General features: G+C 36.3%; 1 protein-coding gene across 2 annotated transcripts in view; it reads left to right on the forward strand.

Moving 5' to 3' along the window:
- Positions 1 to 21,749, forward strand: part of CNTN3 (contactin 3) — a 361,804-nt gene extending 340,055 nt beyond the window's left edge. For both annotated transcript variants that reach the window (XM_063630736.1, XM_055259312.2), the window contains 3 exons: positions 16,942 to 17,054; positions 17,674 to 17,842; positions 19,818 to 21,749. In XM_063630736.1, the coding sequence (XP_063486806.1) occupies positions 16,942 to 17,054; positions 17,674 to 17,842; positions 19,818 to 19,918 (383 nt within the window). In that variant the 3' untranslated portion in view covers positions 19,919 to 21,749. The remainder of the gene's footprint in view (positions 1 to 16,941; positions 17,055 to 17,673; positions 17,843 to 19,817) is intronic.
- The last annotated feature ends 557 nt before the right edge of the window (positions 21,750 to 22,306 follow it).

Here is a 22,306-nt window from a genome sequence, read left to right on the forward strand (position 1 = left end):
TAAGAATGAGACAATTTTTATGCTAGGTTGCTAATTTTGTTGATGCATTTCTGTTTCCATATCATTTCCGATGTTTGAAAACATGCTTTTTTGTCTAAAATTGCAAAGAACTCCAATAATATAAAATTGAATATGATTGGCTAGCATTTTTTATGGTTAACTTAAAGTAACGTAAGACATAATTCTACTACTTCAGATGTTAATTAGCAAGTGTAAATTTGATTAGAGAAGTTTGTGTGTTTATCTTTGTATTAGCTATGGAAAAAAGAGTGTGGCTTACAATTAGCTAGTACAATGAGCATTGCAGAGCACAAATTTAGCAACAAACCATTTGAATTTCTATAGCAAGACCCATTTGTAAGCAACAGACTAATGTAACAATTTAACATGATCCTTATCTAATTATTATAGGAAGTCTAATCTACCTGTTTTTCATACCACTTGGTTCCTGTTAGACCAAAGAGCACATGGGTTTAGAAATACAGAAACAAAAAAATTCTGTATTTACAACCCTTTACTAAACATATTTGGTTTTCTCAACAATTCTTACTGAATTAATATGGTCTAAATATACATCATTACTTATATATTCCAAACACAGCATCAATCAAAGATTCTGATTGCAAAAATATATGCAAACAAGTTTGTCTGGCTCTTTTCTCTGACTTAATAATTGATGTGATTACTTGCTAGGAAATTATGATTGTAAAAGGCAGTGTAACATCATGGTGGTATCAGTGAATAACTTAGTGGATTAGTAAGACAGAAGGAAGAAACTGATTAGAAATCAATAGAAATGTCATGATAATGTACAATGAATGAATGAAAATTTTAAAAAGAAGCAAAATCCCTTTATAATTTAGAGATAGCGTATAAATGCCCAATCCAAAGTAGAAATTTGCACAAAACAGTGATGCTGATAATTATGGTTGACACTTACTGAGCAATTTCCAGTCATGGTTCTAAGTCATTTTCATGTATTGTTTCTTAATTCCCACAGCAATATCATGACTTGAAGGTATTAGTATGCTTACTTTAGAGAGGAGGAAGCTGAGGCATATGGAGGTTTTGTAACTGTACTGAGATTGCAGAGTAAGTAACAGGATGGGCATCCACATCCATAGTCTTAACCACTATGGTATCCTCTCTTTCAACCATATTGCTAGAATTTCTTCACTCATTCAATACCTTTATTTATTGTGATTTTGCTCTGTGCTCAGGAACTGGGTAAGATGATCACAGGTGGTCATGGCTTCTCTGCTCATGGAGCTTTAGTTTGATGGGAAATCCAGCAACTGAACGAAATCTCTCAAAAACAATGTTCTGCTATTATTCAACTGAATAATAGGAGTTCATCCAGAGTCTTTAGGTTGATCTGTAGATGTTATTAAGGACAATTTCCTACGTTGGGTGGGAAATTCATATACATCATTAAAATCCCCAGTCATCCTAAAATGGCATATAAAGAACATATGTTAATTTTTAAATTTTATGTTAATAATTTTTAAATATGCACCAAAATTTCAAGTAAAACAGAATCTCTTAGAGCCATTAATAGTATTGTTACTGGTAGCTCTAAATAGTCTTCCTAAGCTTTGACATGGTTTAACTGCAAATCCTATTTAAAATTTTGGTAAGGCTCTTTTGATTATCACTATGAAGAGAATTACTCGTCTGCCTCGGCGTAAAGAGCAGAAAGAACATTTTTGATTACCTGCTTGCTATCGCTCTTCCCCTATGGATTCTAAATTTTACAGGGAAAGAGTCCTTCTGTGTCTCATTTACCCAGCCACAGTGCCCAGCACAAACCCAGCACATAGGAGCAGCATATTAAATGTTGAATGGATGAATGAAACCTAAAGAAGCAAGCCAAACCTCAAGTGCTATTATTAATCAAATGTACTTCCTCTTGACTGCACATTGCAAATTCAAAACATGCTACAGTTCTTTACCATCTCACTTAAAATGTGCAAGTTTCATGTACTCATCATTATGGAATTTTGTATGCAAGTCTTTAAATCAGTACAGATTTTAGATGATATTTCTGATTAATGTAAAGTAACACAAGGATTCTCAAGTACTGTAGCTTCCATTAAACACTTAATTTTTGATATCCAAATACTTGTGTTTTTTTAAAAGCATTTTTAAGTTAAACACTAATTAGCCTCTTTAAGTAATCTAAGATGGGTTTCTGTCACTTGCCACCGAAAGAGAGCAAACTCTCAACAACATCTTTCATCTCAAGGGACTGATGAAGAAAATTTGCAGATGGCTTAAAAATGATAAGTTGCATTAGTTTCTAAAAAGAAACATTGAGAATTTTATGTTGAGTTTCAAGAGATAATCTGTAGGATAAATATTCTGCTTTGTATAATCAAAAATTCAAGTGGTAATTCTGACATTCAGTATGAATGGATCCAGACACTCAAACAACATTCGCCAGAATCATGTAATGAGATCTCAAATTTAATAAAACTGAATTCTTGGTTCTCCCTCCAACCCATTTAAATCCTCTCTCTTCTGTGATGGTCCCCATTTCCATAAATTCCACTCCAATGTTTCAGTTACTCAAGCCAAAAATCTCAGAGTCACCCTGGAGTCATTTTCTCTCATACCCTACACTAGATCCAGAATCTTACTTCTAGATTTATCAAGAATTTACCACTTCTGGCCAGGCACGAGGACTCACGCCTATAATCCCAACACTTTGGGAAGCCAAGGTGGGATGATTGCTTGAGCCCAGGAGTTCGAGACCAGCCTGGGCAACATAGTGACACTGTCTCACTATGCTGAGACAGAGAAAAATATGAGAATTAACCAGGTGTGGTGGTGTGTGCCTGTACTCCCAGCTACTCAGGAGGCTGAGGTGGGAGGATTGCTTGAGCCTAGGAGATCGATCCGAGCTGCAGTGAACCATAATTGTGCCAGTGTACTTCAGCGTGGGCAACAGACTAAAACCCTGTCTCAAAAAATAATAATAAAAATAAAAAATAAAATATACCACATTTTACACTGCTGCCACAGCAAGGCAAGCTGCCTCCAACTCTCTCCTGTAGATCAGGGCAATGGCCTCTCACTGTTTCTGCCTTTGCCTTGACATCCTGATAATGTCACTTCCCTGTTCAGAACCTTTTTGTCGCTTCCCATCCCACTCCAGGTAAATGCTAAATCCTTAAAATGCCCAATGAGGCCTTAGACAGTCCACTCCTCAGTCTCTGCTCTGACTTATTTCCTATTCTTTTCCACCTTGCTCATTCCACTTTACTTCAGGACCTCTGCATGTACTGTTTCCTCTATGTCGAAAGCTCTTCCTCCAGATACCCACATAATGCACTCCCCCATCTCTTCCACGTCGTCACTCAGATATCACCTGGGTGCCACCTGACTGCAGCTCCACCTTTCCTGATGCCCTCGTCTCTTTCCCTGCTTTATCCTTGTGCATAGCCTCAGAGCCACCACACATACTGTATCTCATGGCTACTCACTTCATCGTTGTATCCCCAGGACATCGTTGTGTCCTGCCTTAGCCGGAGTGTCAGCCCCTTCAGGGCAGAGCTATGGCCTGGTTTGATCATTGCTGTGTTCCCAGAGCTCTACTCCAGTGTTTAAGTAATCATAGTCAGTGCCCAATAAGTATTTGTTGAACAATGACTCTCTCCATCACTGTCTCTGCTCCGTGGCATCATCACTCTAACCAAGTTCATTCTTCGTGGTAGAAAGATTGCCACCAGCACCTCAAGAGGACTGTTGTCTCTCGGCCAATCACACAGAAAAGTGGGCAGCTTCTTTCTGATTATTCTACCCAGAGCTAAGTAGGCTTCTCATTGATTCATCTTGGGCAAACAACCAACTGTTGTTTCCAGTTGTGAGAAAAACTGGACCAGCCTGGCCTGAAACAGACACCCAGACTCCCCTGGGGCAAGGGGATTCTATATTTTTATGCCTTTGCTAATTATTATATGTGTGAGTATACTTGGGGAAAAAGAAGAATGCCAAATGATACAATCACTTTTGCATTTGAGTCTTTGCTTTTCCAAATGAAATGCTCGTCCATGTAAGTGGAGCCAAAATCAGTTACCTGAATGTGAGGAAATCAAGTAGGTATGCCTTTTTTTTTAATTCAACTTTTTTTATTTGTTTTTTAATTTTTGTGGGTACATTGTAGGTGTATATATTTATGGAGTACATGAGATCTTTTGATACAGATATGCAATGTGAAATAAGCACATCAGGAAGAATGAAGTATCCATCCCCTCAAACATTTAGCCATTGAATTGCAAACAATATAATTACACTCTTTAAGTTATATAAAAATGTACAGTTATTATTGACTATAGTCGCCCTGTTATGCTATCAAATAGTAGGTCTTAGTCATTCTATTTTTTGTCCCCATTAATCTCCACTTATCCCCCTCACCCCAAATCCCTCGCTACCCTTCCCAGCTCCTGGTAATCATCCTTCTACTCTCTCTGTCCATGAGTTCAATTGTTGTGACTTTTATTTTATTATTATTTTTCCATAGATTAGTGGGATACAGGTGGTTTTTGGTCATATGAGTAAGTTTTTTAGTGGTGATTTGTGAGATTGTGGTGCATCCATCCCCTAAGCGGTATACACTGCACCCAATTTGTAGTCTTCTGTCCCTTATCCCCCTCCCAAACTTCCCCCCAAGTCCCGAAAGTCCATTGTATCATTCTTACGCCTTTGCGTCCTCATAGCTAGCTCCCACATATCAATGAGAACATACGATGTTTGGTTTTCCATTCCTGAGTTACTTCATTTAGAATAATAGTCTACTATCTCATCCAGGTCACTGTGAATGCCGTTAATTCATTCCTTTTTATAGCTGAGTAATATTCCATCATATATATATATATATATATATATATATATATATATATATATATCTCACAGTTTCTTTATCCACTCATTGATTGATGGACATTTGGATGGATTCCACACTTTTGCAATTGTGAATTGTGCTACTGTAAACATGCATGTGCAAGTATTTTTTTCATATAATGGCTTTTTTTGCTCTAGGTAGATACCCAGTAGTGGGATTGCTGGATCAAATAGTGGTGCTACTTTTGTTCATTAGGAATCTCCACACTGTTTTCCACAGTGGTTGTACTAGTTTGCATTTCCACCAGCAGTGTAGAAGTGTTCCCTGATCACTGCATCCACACCAACGTGTACTGTTTTTTGATTTTTTATTGATGGTCATTCTTGTAGGAGTAAGGTGATACTGCATTGTGGTTTTGATTTGCATTCCTTGATCATTAGTGGTGTTGAGCATTTTTTCATATGTTTGTTGGCCATTTGTATATTTTCTTTAGAGAATTGTGTGTTCATGTCCTTCACTCACTTTTGTATGGGATTTTTTGTTTTTTTTTCCTGCTGATTTTAGTTTGTTGTACATTCTGGATATTAGTCCTTGGATATTAGTCCTTTGTCAGATGACTAGATTGTGAAGATTTTCTCCTACTCTTTAGGTTGTCTGTTTACTCTGCTGACTGTTCCTTTTGCCATACAAAAGCTCTTTAGTTTAATTAAGTTCCAGCTATTTATCTTTGTTTTTATTGCATTTGCTTTTGGGTTCTTGGTCATGAAATTCTTGCCTAAGCTAATGTTTAGAAGCATTTTCCCAATGTTATCTTCTAGAATTTTTGTAGTTTCAGGTATTAGATTTAAGTCCTTAATCTATCTTGAGTTGATTTTTGTATAAGGTGAGAGATGAGAATCCAGTTTCATTCTCCTACATGTGGCTAGCCAATTATACCAGCACCGTTTGTTGAAGAGGGGATCTTTTCCCCACTTTATATTTTTTTTTTCCTTTGTTGGAGATCAGTTGGCTGTAAGTATTTGGGTTTACTTCCGGGTTGTCTATTCTGCTCCATTGGTCTGTGCTCCTATTTTTGTACCAGTACCATGCTGTTTTGGTGACTATGGCCTTATAGTATAGTTTGAAATCAGGTAATGTGATGCCTCTAGATTTGTTCTTTTTGCTTAGTCTGGCTTTGTGGGCTCTTTTTTGATTCTCTATGAATTTCAGAATTGTTTTTTGTAATCCTTTGAAGAATATGGTGGTATTTTGATGGGGTTTGCATTGAATTTGTAGATTGTTTTTGGTAGTATGATCATTTTCACAATATTAATTCTACCCATCCATGAGCATGGGATGTGTTTCCATTTGTTTGCACCATCTATGATTTCTTGCAGCAGTGTTTTGTAGTTTTCCTTGTAGAGGTCTTTCGTCTCCTGGTTAGGTATATTCATAAGTGGTTTTTTTTTTTTGGCAGCTATTGTAAAAGGGGTTGAGTTTTTGAATTGATTCTCTGCTTGGTCACTGTTGGTGTGTAGAAGAGCTACTGATTTGTGTATCTTAATCTTGTATCTGGAAACTTTGCTGAATTATTTTATCAGTTCTAGGAGTTTTCTGGATGATTCTTTAGGGTCTTTGAGGTAAACCATCATATCATCAGCAAACAGTGACAGTTTGACTTCCTGTTTACTGATTTGGATGCCCTTTATTTCCTTTTCTTGCCTGATTGCTCTGGCTAGGACTTCCAGTACTAAGTTGAAGGGGAGTGGTGAGAGTAGGCATCCTTGTCTTTTTCCAGTTCTCAGAGGGAATACTTTCAACTTTTCCCGATTCAATATAATTTGGCTGTGGGTTTGTCTTAGATGGCTTTTGTTACATTGGGGTATGTCCGTTGTATGCTGATTTTGCTGACAGTTTTAATCATAAAGGGATGCTGGATTTTGTTGAATGCTTTTTCTGTATCTACTGAGATGATCGTGTGATTTTTGTTTTTAATTCTGTTTATGTGGTGTATCACATTTATTGACTTGTGTATTTTAAAACATCGCTGCATCCCTGATGTGAAACCTACTTGATCATGGTGGGTTATCTTTTTGTTATGTTGTTGGATTCAGTTAGCTAGTATTTTGTTAAGGATTTTAGCATCTATGTTCATCGGGGGTATCAGTCTGTAGTTTTCTTGTCTGGTTATGTCTTTTCCTGGTGTTAGTATTAGGGTGATGCTGGCTTCATAGAATGAATTAGGGAGGGTTCACTCTTTATCTTGCTGAATAGTGTAAACAGGATTGGTTCCAATGAATGTCTGGTAGAATTCTGCTGTGAATCCTTCTGCTGCTGAACTTTTTTAGTTGGTAATTTTTAAATTACCATTTCAGTCTTGCTGCTGGTTATTGGTCTGTTCAGGGTATCTAATTCTTCCTAATTTAAACTAGGAGGGTTGTATCTTTCCAGGAATTTACCCATCTCTTCTAGGTTTTCTAGTTTATGTGAGTAAAGGTATTCCTAGTTGCCTTGAATGATCTTTTGTATTTGTGTGGTGTCAGTTGTAATATCTCCCGTATCATTTCTTAATGAAGTTATTTGGATTTTCTCTCCTCTTTTCTTTGTTAATCTTGCCAATGGTCTATCAATTTTATCTTTTTTGAAGACCCAGATTTTTTTTCATTAATCTTTTGTGTTTTTCTATTGTTTAAATTTCATTTAGTTCTGCTCTGATTTTGGTTATTTCCTTTCTTTTGCTGAGTTTGGGTTTGGTTTCTTCTTGTTTCTCTAGTTCCTTGAGGTGTAACCTTAGATTGTCAGTTTGTGCTCTTTAAGTCTTTTTTATGTAGGTTTTTAGAGCCATGAACTTTTCTGTTGGCATTGCCTTTGCCGTATCCCAGAGGTTTTGATAGGTTGTGTCAGTATTGTTGTTCAGTTTGAATAATTTTTTAATTTCCGTCTTGATTTCGTTTTTGACCCAATGATCCCTCAGGAGCAGGTTACTTTTCATGTATTTGCATGGTTTTAAAGGTTCCTTTTGGAGTTGATTTCCAGTTTTATTCCACTGTGGTCTGAGAGAGTGCTTGATATAATTTCAATTTTTTAATTTATTGAAGCTCATTTCATAGCCTATCATTTGGTCTATCTTTGAGAAAGTTCCCTTCACTGTTGAATAGAATGTGTATTCTGTGGTTGTTGGATGGAATGTTCTGTATATATCTGTTAAGTCCATTTGTTCCAAAGTATAGTTTAAAACCATTGTTTCTTTGTTAGCTTTATGTCTTGATGACTGTCTAGTGCTGTCATGGAGTATTGAAGTCCCCCACTATTATTGTGTGGCTGTCTATCTCATTTCTTAGATCTATTAATAATTGTTTTATAAATTTGGGAGCTGCAGTGTTAGGTGCATATATGTTTAGAATTGTGATATTTTCCTATTGGACAAGGCCTTTTACCATTATATAATATCCCTCTTTATCTTTTTTAACTTCAGTTTCATTAAAGTTTGTTTTGTTTGATATGAGTAGCTACTGTTGCTTGCTTTTTGTGTCCATTTGCATGAAATGCCTTTTTCCAGGCCCTTTACTTTAAGTTTTTTTGTGAGTCCCTATGTGTTAGGTGAGTCTCTTGAAGGCAGCAGATAGTTGTTTGGCGAATTCTTACCCATTCTGCAGTTCTGTATCTTTTAAGTGGAGCATTTAGCCCATTTAAATTCAATGTTAGCATTGAGTTGTGAGGTACTATTCCATTCATTGTGCTATTTGTTGCCTGTGTACCTTGGTTTTTGGGTTTTGGTTTTATGTTTTAAATTGTATTTTTGTTTTATAGGTCCTTTGAGATTTATGCTTTAAAGAGGTTCTGTTTTGATGTGTTTCCAGGATTTACTTCAAGATTTAGAGCTCCTTTTAGCAGTTCTTGTAGTGGCAATTTGTCTGAAAAAAGACTGTATATCTTTCTTTTATATGATGCTTAGTTTCGCTGGATACAAAATTATTGGCTGATAATTGTTTTGTTTGAGGAGGCTGAAGATTGGGCCACAATCCCTTCCAGCTTGTAGGGTTTCTCCTGAGAAATGTGATGTTAATCTGATAGGTTTTCATTCATAGGTTACCAGGTGCTTTTGTCTCACAGCTCTTAAGATTCTTTCCTTTCCCTTAACTTTAGATAACCTGATGAAAATGTGCCTAGGCAGTGATCTTTTTGTGATGAATTTTCCAGGTGTTGTTTCTGATTCTTGTATTTGGATATCTAGGTCTCTTGCAAGGCTGGGCAAGTTTTCCTTGATTATCCCCCCAAATATGTTTTCCAAAGTTTTAGACTTCTCTTCTTAGGAATGCCGATTATTCTTAAGTTTGGTTGTTTAACATAATCCCAGACTTCTTGGAGACATTCATATTTTCTTATTCTTTTTTCTTTGTGTTTGTTGGAGTGGGTTAAATTGAGGACCTTGTCTTCAAGCTCTGAATTTCTTTCTTCTACTTGTTCAGTTCTATTGCTGAGACTTTCCAGAGCATTTTGCATTTCTATACATGTGTCCAGGGTTTCTGGAAGTTTTAATTTTTTGTATTTATGCCATCTATTCCATTGAATATTTCTTCCTTCACTTCTTGTTTCATTTTTTGGATTTCCTTGTATTGGGCTTCACTTTTCTCTGTTGCCTCCTTGGTTAGCTTAGTAACTAACTTCCTGAATTCTTTTTCCAGTAAATCAGGGATTTCTTCTTTGTTTGGATCCATTGCTGGTGAGCTAGTGTGATTTTGGGGGGTTGTTAAAGAGCCTTGTTTTGTCATATTACCAGAGTTCTTTTTCTGGTTCCTTCTCATTTGGGTAGGCTCTGTCAGAGGGAAGGTCTAGGGCTGAAGGCTCTTGTTCAGATTCTTTTGTCCCATAGTGTGTTCCCTTGATGTAGTACTCTCCCCCTTTTCCTATGGATGTGGCTTTCTGAGAGCCAAGCTGTAGTGATTGTTTATCTTTCTTCTGAGTCTAATCACCCAGCATGTCTACCAGGCTCAGGCTTGTACTGGGGGTTGTCTGCATAGAGTCCTATGATGTAAACCGTCTACGAGTTTCTCAGCCATGGATACCAGCACCTGTTCCAGTGGAGGTGGCAGGGCTGTGAAATGGACTCTGTAAGGCCCTTAGCTTTGGTGGTTTAATGCCCTATTTTTGTGCTGGTTGGCCTGCTGCTGGAAGGTGGCACTTTCCAGAGAGCATCAGCTGTGGTAGTATGGAGAGGAACAGTTGGTGGGCCGGGCCCTAGAACTCCAAAGAGTATATGCCTTTTGTGTTCAGCTACCAGGGTGGGTAGGGAAGGACCATGAGGTGGGGGCAGGACTAAGTGTGTCTGACCTCAGACTCTCCTTGGGCAGGTCTTGCTGTAGCTGCTGTGGGGATGGGGGTGAGGTTCTCAGGTCAATGGAGTTATGTACCTAGGTGGATTATGTGTGCCTCTGCGGAGTCATGCAGGTTGTCAGAGAAGTGAAGGAAAGCCAGCAGTCACAGGCCTCACCCAGCTCCCACACAATCCAAAGGGCCAGTCTCACTCCCACTGTGTCCCCAGCTGACAGCAAACAAGTCTGTTTCCAGGCAGTGGGCAGGCAGGATTGAGAAGTTTCCCCAGGCTACCCACCTCCCAGCTGGGAAAGAAAAGGGATCTAATTCTTCCCCCACCTGTAAAGTCTGCACGCCAGATTCACTCCCTCCCCCAAGTTCTGGCCAGGAAGCTTCTCAACTAGTTCAAAAAGTTACAAAGTTCAGCTGGAGATTTCCTTCTCCTTGTGGTGGTTTCCTCATGCCTCTGGCCACTCTCCCAAAGGATCGCTGTGATGCCAGGCAGGAGTGGCCTGCTTGGGGACCCAGCGAACTCACAGGGCCTTTCCCCCTGCTTCTTCTACCCCTGTATTTCACTTAGCTCCTAAACTGACTAAGCTCTCAGCTCGAGGTAAGGTAGGAATCTTCTCCCATAAACTAGACCTTCAGTTTCCCCAGTGGGGGTATGTGTTTCGGGGTGGAGGACCTCCCTTTCCCACTTCCACAGTTTGAGCAATCACAGTATTTGGGGTGTCTCCTGGGTCTTTCAGGAGCAATCCACTTCCTTTGGAGGGTCTGCGGGTCTTCTCGGGTTTCCTGTTTTATTCCTGCAGTTGTTCTGGAACGAAAATTCACAGTGCAAGCTTCCACACACTACTCTGTCCATCCGAGTCGGAGCTGCAGTCTAGTTCTGCCTCCCATTTGCCATGATCTGTTCCAAGTAGGTGTGTCTTGGGGAAGTGAAAAGGAAATGTGAATAAGGCAAGCATTGAACGAATGAGTCTGAATATTTCAGAAGGTTTTTATTAAATGACTATTCCTACCTCAAACACAGAATTTGGAAGTTCTAACACTTTTGTATATGTGACTTAACTGTATAATTGTCCAGTCTAGGTTTTGGCTCAGGATACACGTTATTGCAAAGTTTCCCAAATTTCATATGTGAGCCACCTATTTTGCCATTTTTTCCAACCTTTTCTATTAATATATATCTACTTTTTTTCTTAAAAATTGACCTTCTATTTTTACTTAAATTTAAAAAAATGGAGACTCGCTTTTTATCTGAGCAATGGAGAACCAGTATCATTGCCAAAAATAGATGTTAACCAAATAATAAGTTTAATAATAGTACAACGAAAAATAGATCACCCTCCTTTTTAAATACTAGGAATATATTCTTGCCTATAGAAACCTCCAAACCTGCACCCTCTTTGTTTGTGATGTTAGTATAAAGGGGATATTAAAGACCTACTAGCCCCCAAATCTAACTTTCTCTTCAAGCCATGGGAAGATTACAAGGGAATTTTTCTGCAGGTGACTGAATGCTATTTGTTGGCTTTTCTGCACATCACATCCCCCAGTGCATGTGACCTAATCATGTTTGTATATGACACACCATAAATCACACATATAATGGAATACAAGCCTATTAATGTGCATTCCTCAGATTCAGGAGGGTTTTTTCCGCCACCTATGGGCTTCGGCAAAGTTATTCCTGGTTTTGTAAGCTCTGAAGAAGCATAACAATATAATATTGAACTTTACCAGTATTCAAACAGGAAGTTTCTGCTAATATAGAATCAGGAAAAATTCTGACTAAATGTGTAAAACTTATGAACTTTATTTTGTAAGAATTTTGGCACTTTTTTGAAAATCTGCCCCACTTGCCTGTGAATCTTCTAGACCAAGATTTTCCACCCCACAGCCAGAGGGCCACATGTGGCTCAGGACAGCTTTGAATGCAGCCCAACACAAATTCATAAACTTTCTTAAAACATTATGAGATTATTTTGTGATTTTTTTTAAAGCTCATCAGCTATCGTTAGTGTTAGTGCATTTTATGTGCAGCCCAAAACAATTCTTCGTCTTCCACTGTGGCCCAGGGAAGCCAAAAGATTGGACACCCCTGCTCTAGACAATTGTAAATGTCCTACTTATAGCTTATAATCTCACATATTTTTATTATGCAAAGGAGAACTTTTGGTCAAGGAAATTCCTAGACATCGAAAACCAAAAGTCAAATAAAGACCTTCCCTGGCGTTCTAGGTTGGGTTTCAGATGAGTTAAAAAGTAGATGATTTTGTTGTGTTTTAAAACATTGTGTCAATTTCTTTTGATAAGAAATTAGATCCATTTATAATAGTTTTCAATGATTCCAAAACAACTGTATCTTATTATTGGGGGGGGGACATAATTGGCTTTTGTTTTTGATTACATGATGCTTGCACAACTCCACATGTTTAAGCAGCTTAGTTACAAATGTTAATAATTATCTCAAGTGAAGTCCAAGTGCAAAGCACAACTTCTAGCTACTAGTTATAACAACTTTTTATCATGTAAGTCATCTCATTACCATCAGATTGCCAAGAAAAAGAGTTGAGAAACATACTGAGTTTTGTATAATTAATCACAGCAAACATATGTTCTTAAAATTTCATATTTTGAAAGTAAATGCCAGCTTCACTGTTACCACTATGAGACATCACCATTGAAAACTCCAGGCAATAATATTCTTTAACAACCTCTACTTTGTATTATATAAAGGCAAACATTTATTTTAGAAAATTGGGGGAAAAAATATTCTATAGAGAAAAAATAAAATTCACTCATAATCCTATCACTCAGAAATACCATTATTAATATCATTTGTCTTTCCTTCCAGACTTCTGTTCTATGAAAAGTTTCTCTTATACAGTGGAGGTTATGCTGTGTATTTTGTTACCTGTATACTGTATCGTAACTGCCCATGGATGATATTCCATTCTGATGAACGCCACAATTTATTTAGCCATTTTCCTGTTGATAGATATGTCTTATATTCCCAGCTTCCCAGTTTCATCTAATCATGGTTATATGATAGTAATCACTTGTTTTCAGGCAAGTATCTGCAGAGTAAGTAAAATCTATGAAGCCGATGTTGAGGAGTCTGGAAATCAAGTGCACAGAGGATCATGATGGATGCTTAAGGAACAACAATAATAAAAACCTCTTGAGAGAAAGTTATTTCATTATGTAACACTTAAAATTACTGAAATGATTATGTGTATCCTGTCAATTAGTGTTGTGATATAAATCTAGTGATATGTCATCATTTTACTAGGATGAGTTTTTTAAAAAGTTTTTTCTAATTTAGCATTCTGCCAACAGTAGAGGTTGACAGGAAAAACCTATAGGATATGAATATTGACAAATGATTTCCAAAAAATTTCAAAATGTAGACTACTTACCAGTTTAGATCCAGTAAATTTTGGAATTCAATCATCCTATTCTGGGTTGCACTTCCACACAGGTTCAAATACAAAAGTAAAATTAGAAGTCCCAGAAGTTACACTAACAACTATCCCCTGCTCCATTCCTACTTCATTACTTGACTCCATACCTTTACAAAAGTTCATTGTGTTGCTTCAGAGCTATCTAAACTGCTTGTTAATAGCTATGTCAGATTAGGCTAGTCCAGGCTGAGGCACCTCAAATCCCCAAACCTCAGTGGCCTAAAACTACACTTTTTTTTTCTTCAACTCATACTATATGTTCATCATGAGTGAGATTCAGATCTGATCCATTCTGTGTCCACTCCTGAACCCAGAATAATGGAGGAGCCCATCTCTGGGACATGGCAATCTCATGGCAAAGAGAAAAGAGGGGAAAGCAAACCATACTCCTCAATGACTTTTATAGCTGCCACTTGGGGGTGGCCTATTTCCCTTTTGCCCACATTCCATTGGTTGAGGCAAGTCCTATGGTGAAGTCCTATATCTATGGGATGCCAATGAGAAGGAGAATTATGCCCATCTACAGGCAGGGAACCACAAGTCCCATAGCCAACGCCAACATCAGTGAGAGTTAGGCAGAGAAGCATAATCCTCTCAAGGCGCAGAGGACTTAAAGAGAGCTGGTTTGAATCCACATAATACTTCTCACTAGTCGTGTATCTTAGCAAGCTTTTTTAAACCTTTCATTGTAGTAAAGTACACATAACATAAAATTTAACATACTAAACATTTAAAAACATACAGTTCTATAGTGTTAAGTCTTTTACATTTCTGTGCAGTAGATCTCTAGAACCCTTTTCATCTTGCAGACCTGGAACTTTGTACTTATTAAGCAATTCTTCATTTCCCCTTCCACCAGCCTCTGGCAACCAGCATTTTATTTTCTATCTCTGTGAATTTTTGACTATTCTGAATATCTCAAATAAGTAGAATTATAAAGTATTTGTCGTTGGGTGTCTGGCTTATTTCACTTAGCATAATGTCCACAAGGTTCATCCATGTTATATCATGTGTCCAAATTTTATGTTTTTAAGGCTGAATAATATTTCATTGTAGGTAAGTACCCCATTTTGTTCATCCATCCATCTTTTGAATAATGCTGTCATGAACATGCTTATACAATCTTTTTAAATTCTGACTCTCTGGGTCCAGATTACGTATGTACAGAAATGGGCTTTATTACAATGCAATATAATGAGGATTAAGTAAATTATATTAAAGCCCATTCTGTAATGCCTAACACATTATAGACGTGTGCTAAGTATTAGTTACTAATAATAGCATTTCGAACATGGGTGAAAGTTTATCTGGTCCAAAATTTCCCAAATACTGTTATTCTTATCAGTGGTAGTAAGAGATGATTTTAAGGTAGTTCATGAACATTATAAAAATTTAGAATTTTTATATAAGGCATTAAATTCATTTATTTTAGAGAGTGCCCAGAAATGTAACTAGCACATCAAGCTAATTATTGTGTGAATATTATTGAGATGAAGCTAAAATAGACGTTTAATTTTTCTTAAACCAAGTTTTTTTTAAATAGCAAAACATGACAAAAATGAGACAAGACTACCTGACGTTTAGAAAACAGTAATATGATTCAAAAAGAACAAAGTTAGACCCTATTATTTCTTTTTTCTTTTCCTTTTTTTTTTCTTTTTGTTATTTCAAAAAGTATTCATTTCAGGCTGAATTCATTCAGCCCACCTGTTTTGTGACCCATACAAAATAAACCCAGTGTTCCATTTGTAGTCATTTCTCCCTGAAGGCTGATGTTGGTATAGGTGATTTAACCAAAATTACTCAAAACTTTCTGTAGCCTCCAAACACACACCTTTTGTTAGAATAAACCATGCTGTGGTATAGCTCAGCTGCATCAAACCAAACCTGTCCTTTTATAGTGCTGTCAGGCCACAGGGAATTACTGGCTTTGGGAAAATGTCCTAAAAATTGTACATTCATATTATTTGAGTAGCCAGAACATGGTCATTAGTATTTCAACCCTAAGCAGCTGCTATAATTTTTTTGTTGTTGTTTTTAGCAGAGCATTGCAGCTGAGACAATCTTAGCTGACCTAAACTCATTGTGAATACTCACATCACAGAATTTTAAAGGCAACATAGAATAGTGTTAAAAGAGACAAAAAGCAAAAGAAATCCACAGGGAATACAATCTTGTTTGGTGTCATTAGACTCATAAATGTATTTGAGTTCTTTCTATCTGTAAGTTCAGCTGTATTTCCCCTATGGCATGAGTCAATGATGTTTAGAAATTTCTCTGGATAGCCAATGTTTTATATCATTCTTCCATTACAAATTCAGTTAGCCAAATCACATTCTGTGGTTAAATCTACCAATACAACATATTTCAACACTGAGGGCAATTGTGATGCTGTTGTTGAATGAATAATATTATGCTTGTTGTTGTTATTGACAAGAAACTGGTTTTTCCAGTGCCCTATCTGTGTTGCTATTGACAAATGCTATCGGCCATCCCTCAACAGCCTCACCCCTTAGCATTAGTTTACAGTCCAGCGTTCATGAAAAGGAACTAAATTATGAATCTAAGTTTAGAAACCACAGAGAGTTTCATTAATCCTCTAATGGAATCCTCATTAACTTTTTAGCGTTTTGCCTTATTTTTCTCAAAAATTGAATTAAGCCTGGAAAACGAAGACTTTAAAATATAGACTCTCTTGCAATTTTTCATGTGTATAGCTATTACTCCATGGGAATAAATCTAAGTAATTCTTATTTTTGATTGCCTCACATTTTGCCCATCTTATCATACAAGGCTGGCTCCAAAATCACGTACACTTCATTTCACACAACTTTAATCTGTCCATTTGGCAATTTCTTCTAGCCTCTGTATGCGTCAAAATAAGTCCCGCCGCCTTCCTTTCTTGGTTTAGGAACAAGCAGCCCTCTAGTGGTAGATAGAGGAATTTCCTTATCCCCCCATCAACGTGTTTTCAAGGAGATTCAGTTAAGTGTGAAACGCTCTAAAGTGTGTGATGAGTATGATAAAATGAATTATCTCACACATTAATTGAAATGCCTTTTTTGGGACTTTTATTTTAGATTCAGGGGTACATGTGCAGGTTTGTTACATGAATAAATTACGTGTCACGGGGGTTCGGTGTATGAATGAAATGCCTTTCTAAAAAAAGGAAATTTATATACTCTGTTATTTTTTTCTGATTTCATCTATTACACCAAACATTACCAAAGGCATCCCGTTCTGCTTCCAGTAGCTTCCTATAATAGCCGTCATCTCCTCCGTGTAAAATATCACTTGTACTTTGATCTGTTTTAATTTCTCATTTTGCATTTCAAGCTCCCAGTCAGCCACCAGGAAATGTTGTTTGGAATGCCACAGACACTAAAGTGTTACTTAATTGGGAGCAAGTTAAAGCCATGGAGAATGAGTCAGAAGTAACAGGATATAAAGTAAGTTTTCTCATTTGCAATGCTTCATTTTCGTAATTTTGGCAGTACTTTTCAAGAGAAGCTAGGTATAAGTGAATCTTTCTATATATTGATATGGTTTCTGTAATCTAATTTTGACAAAGATACCAAGCTTTCCATAAAATGGGTAATTTTTCAAAATAGCTTCTTAAATATGGTTTCAAGTGAAAGAATTCTGCTCAAGTGGGAATCTTGGACACAATGTTTCCAAGTCGTGTGTTAGTTTGCTACTATTGATGCTCATCCATATACTACTGCTTAAAAATAAATAAATAAAACTATTGGCTCTGCTTCTATGGTCAGGCATTCAAGGTCCATACACTATGGCCCTGTCTTACCTCTCCAGCCTCATAAATACACAGCCCAGCTGGGCTTTTCCATGGTAGAAGTTCACTCTTCCCAAGCCTCCCTGGTTTTGAGAACCTCATGATTCCGCCATGTGCTAACCTCTAATCAAAGACTTACAATTAGAGTCATGAATGAAACTTACATTCTAGTGGATATAGAAAGACAAAATTAGTTAATTTCAGAGAGACAAGTTCTATGAAGGAAACAAAAATGGGCAATATAACAAGTAAGTGTATTTGTTCATGCATTTTAGGTTTTCTATAGGACTAGCAGTCAAAATAACATACAAGTGCTGAACACAAATAAAACTTCAGCTGAACTTTTGCTGCCCATTAAAGAGGACTACATTATTGAAGTCAAGGCCACAACAGATGGAGGGGATGGGACCAGTAGTGAACAGATCAGGATTCCACGAATAACCAGTAAGTTGGTTGAAGCCATTATTTATTGACATCAGTGTTACTATCCCCCATAGTGAGTCAATCAGTGTCCCTCTGTCCATTCTTTCTTTCCAGCAAGGCTTTCATCCAAATGCCAGTAAGGTTTTGGCAGGTGACACAAGGGCAAGAGGAACCCCTCAAGAGTGGTGCAAAATCGGGAGAAAAATATGAGGGCATGAAGAAAAGATGTCCAAAAATATTTAGCAAAACTTCATTAATTTGATTTTTTTTTCCTCATTCTGAGTTTTACTTAAATTTGCCTTTTGATCTCCTATAAAAGCAGAATTCCCTAATCATTTCTTTTAGATTTTTAATAGTCTAGTTATTTGCCTCCTACAAGTTATAGATAAATCTTATCAATTCTTTAAATAGAATAATTAACATTGTCAAAGTCCTAAACCACTTACCTGTGCCAAACTAAAAGACTCCTTAAAAATTCTTCTCCTAGTTTCCAAGGAGGTTCATACTAATTTTTCCTTTCCAAATCCAAGTAAAACCTATTTTACTATAGAAATTATATGTTTAGAGTTGGAAACAGACTTTGGTATGTATATTTTATCAACTGCCAGTGCTAGAATAAATTTTATCCTCACTTTTAAATCCCAGGTCTGGAGTTTTCTGGCCTCAGTTTAACTATTGTAGAGTCCATTTTGACTTCATATGCTATTCTATAGTTCTTAGTGACGTAAATGATTTTGTTCCCTGTTTCCATTCATTAGCATGGGCAATCAGGACTAAAACTTTTGTCTTTAATCTTGGAAAACAAAATGGCAGACGTTAGTAACTGAAGAGAAAGGGAAATAGAAAACTTGGGGAAATTCTATCTTTCTGTAAAACCATAAAGGCTGCCATACCTAGACTAAAACAAACAAAGCCACACTAAGAAAACAAGAACTACTTATTGCAGAACTAAGTTCTGCAAAGTAAAAGTCTGCAGAACCCATCTTGGACTACAGAACTCTCTAAAACTGTATGCACTTCAATAGAGCAAAAGTAGAAATTAAATTTAGTTTATTATTGTTGTTAATTTAGGTTTTGAAATAATGAATATGTGCTTCTTGTTCCCTGAATGGTGCAAGGCATAGAGTTAACATTACAATATGGGCAAAGTGGCAATTTTAAAAGAAGTATATTCTAGGCTTTTGCAGGGACAGATGTTATTTTAGCATTTTAGGGCTGCTGAGTCAAGAGTAGCCTTTTCATCTGACATCTGCTGTCTTGCTGAGCTTGCAAGTGACCACGCAGGGCCATCTCTATGAAAACGAAGCTTTTATTTATTGCCTTTTAAAAAGATTATGTCTTATATTATGTGTAACAATTTATCTGGAAATGCATAAAATAGAAACAAGCACAAACTCTTCGAACCCTTGCCCAATGAAGCATTCTTTAATTAAACCATTGAATTATCTCAAAGTTGTTTGTAATCAAGTATAATTGTTTTCAAAAGGATTAAGTTGTGTTTCCAATTTCAATTAAAGTTAAAGAATAGAGGATGAACAAAGCCTGGAATCATTTAAGAAAACTTAAACACACTACTGTTTTTATAGATACTCTTGGCAACTAGTATATGCTGCACTGGTAAATAAATGAAGGCTAATGACGACTTGTGGTGCCAGGATAGGTTCATGCAGTGATTCAGTTTTGATAGGAGAGGTATTGCTTTTGCTCTGTGTCTTAGTCCCTTTTGGCTTCTCTAACAAAACTACATAGACAGGTGGCTTATAAACAACAGAAACCCAATTCTCACAGTTCTGGAGGGGAGTCTGAGAAGCCCAAGGTCAAGTTGCTGGCAGATTCAGTGTCACCTCTCAGAGGCCCTCACCTCCTAATACTCTGACATTGAGGGTTAGGATTTCAACAAAGAATTTGGGGGGAGCACCACCAACAGCCAGTCTCTAGCACCCTAATTACATATTGGTACAATCCTTATTAATGAGCTGTTCATCAACTTTGACAGGTATGGATGCAAGAGGATCCACTTCAGCCATCTCCAATGTCCACCCTATGTCAAGTTATATGCCTATAGTACTGTTCTTAATTGTATATGCCCTGTGGTGATATTAAGTCCATTTTATTATTTGTTGGAAAGTTAATTGGGTTACCAAAAAAAGTGCTTTCATGAAATGCAGTGATTATGCATGTTTTTTTCACCTCTTATTTTTAACTTTCTACTTCATTATAGGTAAATATGAATATAATTAAAAAAACAGTAAATCCTTTTAGGGGAATCTGAAATGCCTTAATATTAACTTGATAAACCAAAGGAATTTACATATTACATACTTCAGACTTTTGATATAAATGTTCTTAAGCTATGAGTTTAAGCACTGCCTGTGGATAAAGACTCACACTCTCTCACATGTACACACACACGCATGAGAGTTTCTTTTTACACTGAAAAACTCTTTCATTTAATTCAAATGCTATTTTCCCATTATAATAGCATTATTTGGAAGACTTAACCAGTATCAATTTGAAATGCTGATTCAAGTCCCCAAGGATGAAAAATACATTTTAATAACTATCTTGTTGGAGAGGAGTGGCATGTGATTCAAAAGAGCATTGTTGGGAAACGCTGCTGTGGCGCTTAGAAGAATGATGTTTGGTTTGGTATACTGCTAAATAGTTGTCAGACTTTACATATCACTTTGCTGTCTGTACCTCTGAATTATTCCTCTATCAAATATGGAGATAATAATACCTATCTGATCAGACTTTGCCCCATGAATTAGTTTTTAAAAGATAAAGATGGAATATGAAAGTGCTTTTGACACCCCAAATGAAATTGACCCGTGCAAAATATTAGTATGAATTTATTTAATTACATAAAAGTCATGAAGACCAGCCAGATTTTCAAGCTTCATTTTGTTTCATGCAGTTATATTCTAAAATTCAAATGATCACATTTTATTCGTTCTCAAAAAAAAATTTTTTTTAATTAAAAAAGGAATTGTTTCCTTCACAGCTATGAACAAGCTTTCAGGTTTTATTAAAACCTAGAGGAAAAAATCAGGAATGACCTGAATCTCAACCCAAATATTAAACAAAATCCACATAATCCCTCATTTCAATTTCCAATTCCATTAAGGGATCCTCTCTTTTTGGATGGCAGAGATGGTTTTTTAATGAAATCCCACCATCTATCTGAGTGAGTCTGGCAGGCTTTTTAGTTCCTGAGTTAAATTTGTAATAGCACCAAGGCAATGCTGCTGACTTTGATATGTATGACTCAGTCTTTCAATATGTGGTTTTCAAAAAATTGTTGAAGACATGACTTCATAGCAATATATCGAGAATAAATTAAAATCGGCAGATTGAGTATTCAACATTGCAAAATCAATTTTTTACCTCTTTCCTACCAATTTCACATTCTGCAGGAACTTGTTCATATTTTCCAACGATATCAGAATTAGAAAACAGGTCATATAACCAGAAAAATTAAAAATTAGGGAAATTCTGATATCACCATAAAGCACTATTTTACATTTAGAGATTACATTTAAGATAAAGTCATCATACACAAAAACAATAAATATTTATAATTTTCTCTATAAGGTCCGTATATACTGTATATATTGAAACAATCTGAATGACTAGTAGATTTCATATGAGCATTGTTATTTCCACTTTCTGCAATACTTGTATTTTATGCTACATGTGATGAAGTTGGACCTTTTTATTATTCAGTAATTCCTATATGTCCCTATACTTTTCATTTTCAAGATGATTGCTCTATTGTTTCATGTTGATTCTAGCAATATATCTCCATGAGATATGTACTTTGTTTCATATTGAAAAGTATAAAATTTATCTTTCAATTCCTGTGTGTGTATCCTATGGTTATCTGTATGTATTATTTTCTATTCTAATAAAATTTATAACAAGCAAATGCATGTGCAGTATTGATTGCGGTATGGTCAAAGAAGAATGTCTACAGGGGGAATAGGAGACTACCATAATAGTTATGCTAAGGCTATCATTTCTTAAACTTTTCAGGCGACGTTTAACTTTTCCGTCTTTTAACAGGATATTTAAAAATATTTTTATGCCCTACTGACTTAATAAAATCAGCAATTTGAGACAATGACCTGTACATGCTACAGGTATTTCAGCTGTGAGGAGAAATGGAAGAACGGGGAAGCAGAAAATTCACCTAATAGAATTATAGCATCTAATCTTGTCTGACTTTATTTGATTACAAATGTCTACTCCCACATTTTTGACAAGTATTTTCTTAAAATTAATATCAATGTATCAAGTTGTTCATAGACTGTCTCATTGGTATCAATGTTAGAGACTCGCTTTTAAATAATCCTTATGATAGATATTATAAATATTTGAAACATTTTAGCAGAAGATGTTTTTAATTAAACAGTTTTAAATGTTATTATTGATGTAAGGAGAACGACAGCTAAAATATCAATCATTTTCTTACATGATAAGTGA

Source organism: Symphalangus syndactylus, chromosome 21 (genome assembly GCF_028878055.3).
Source record: "Symphalangus syndactylus isolate Jambi chromosome 21, NHGRI_mSymSyn1-v2.1_pri, whole genome shotgun sequence".
Classification (NCBI taxonomy): domain Eukaryota; kingdom Metazoa; phylum Chordata; class Mammalia; order Primates; family Hylobatidae; genus Symphalangus; species Symphalangus syndactylus.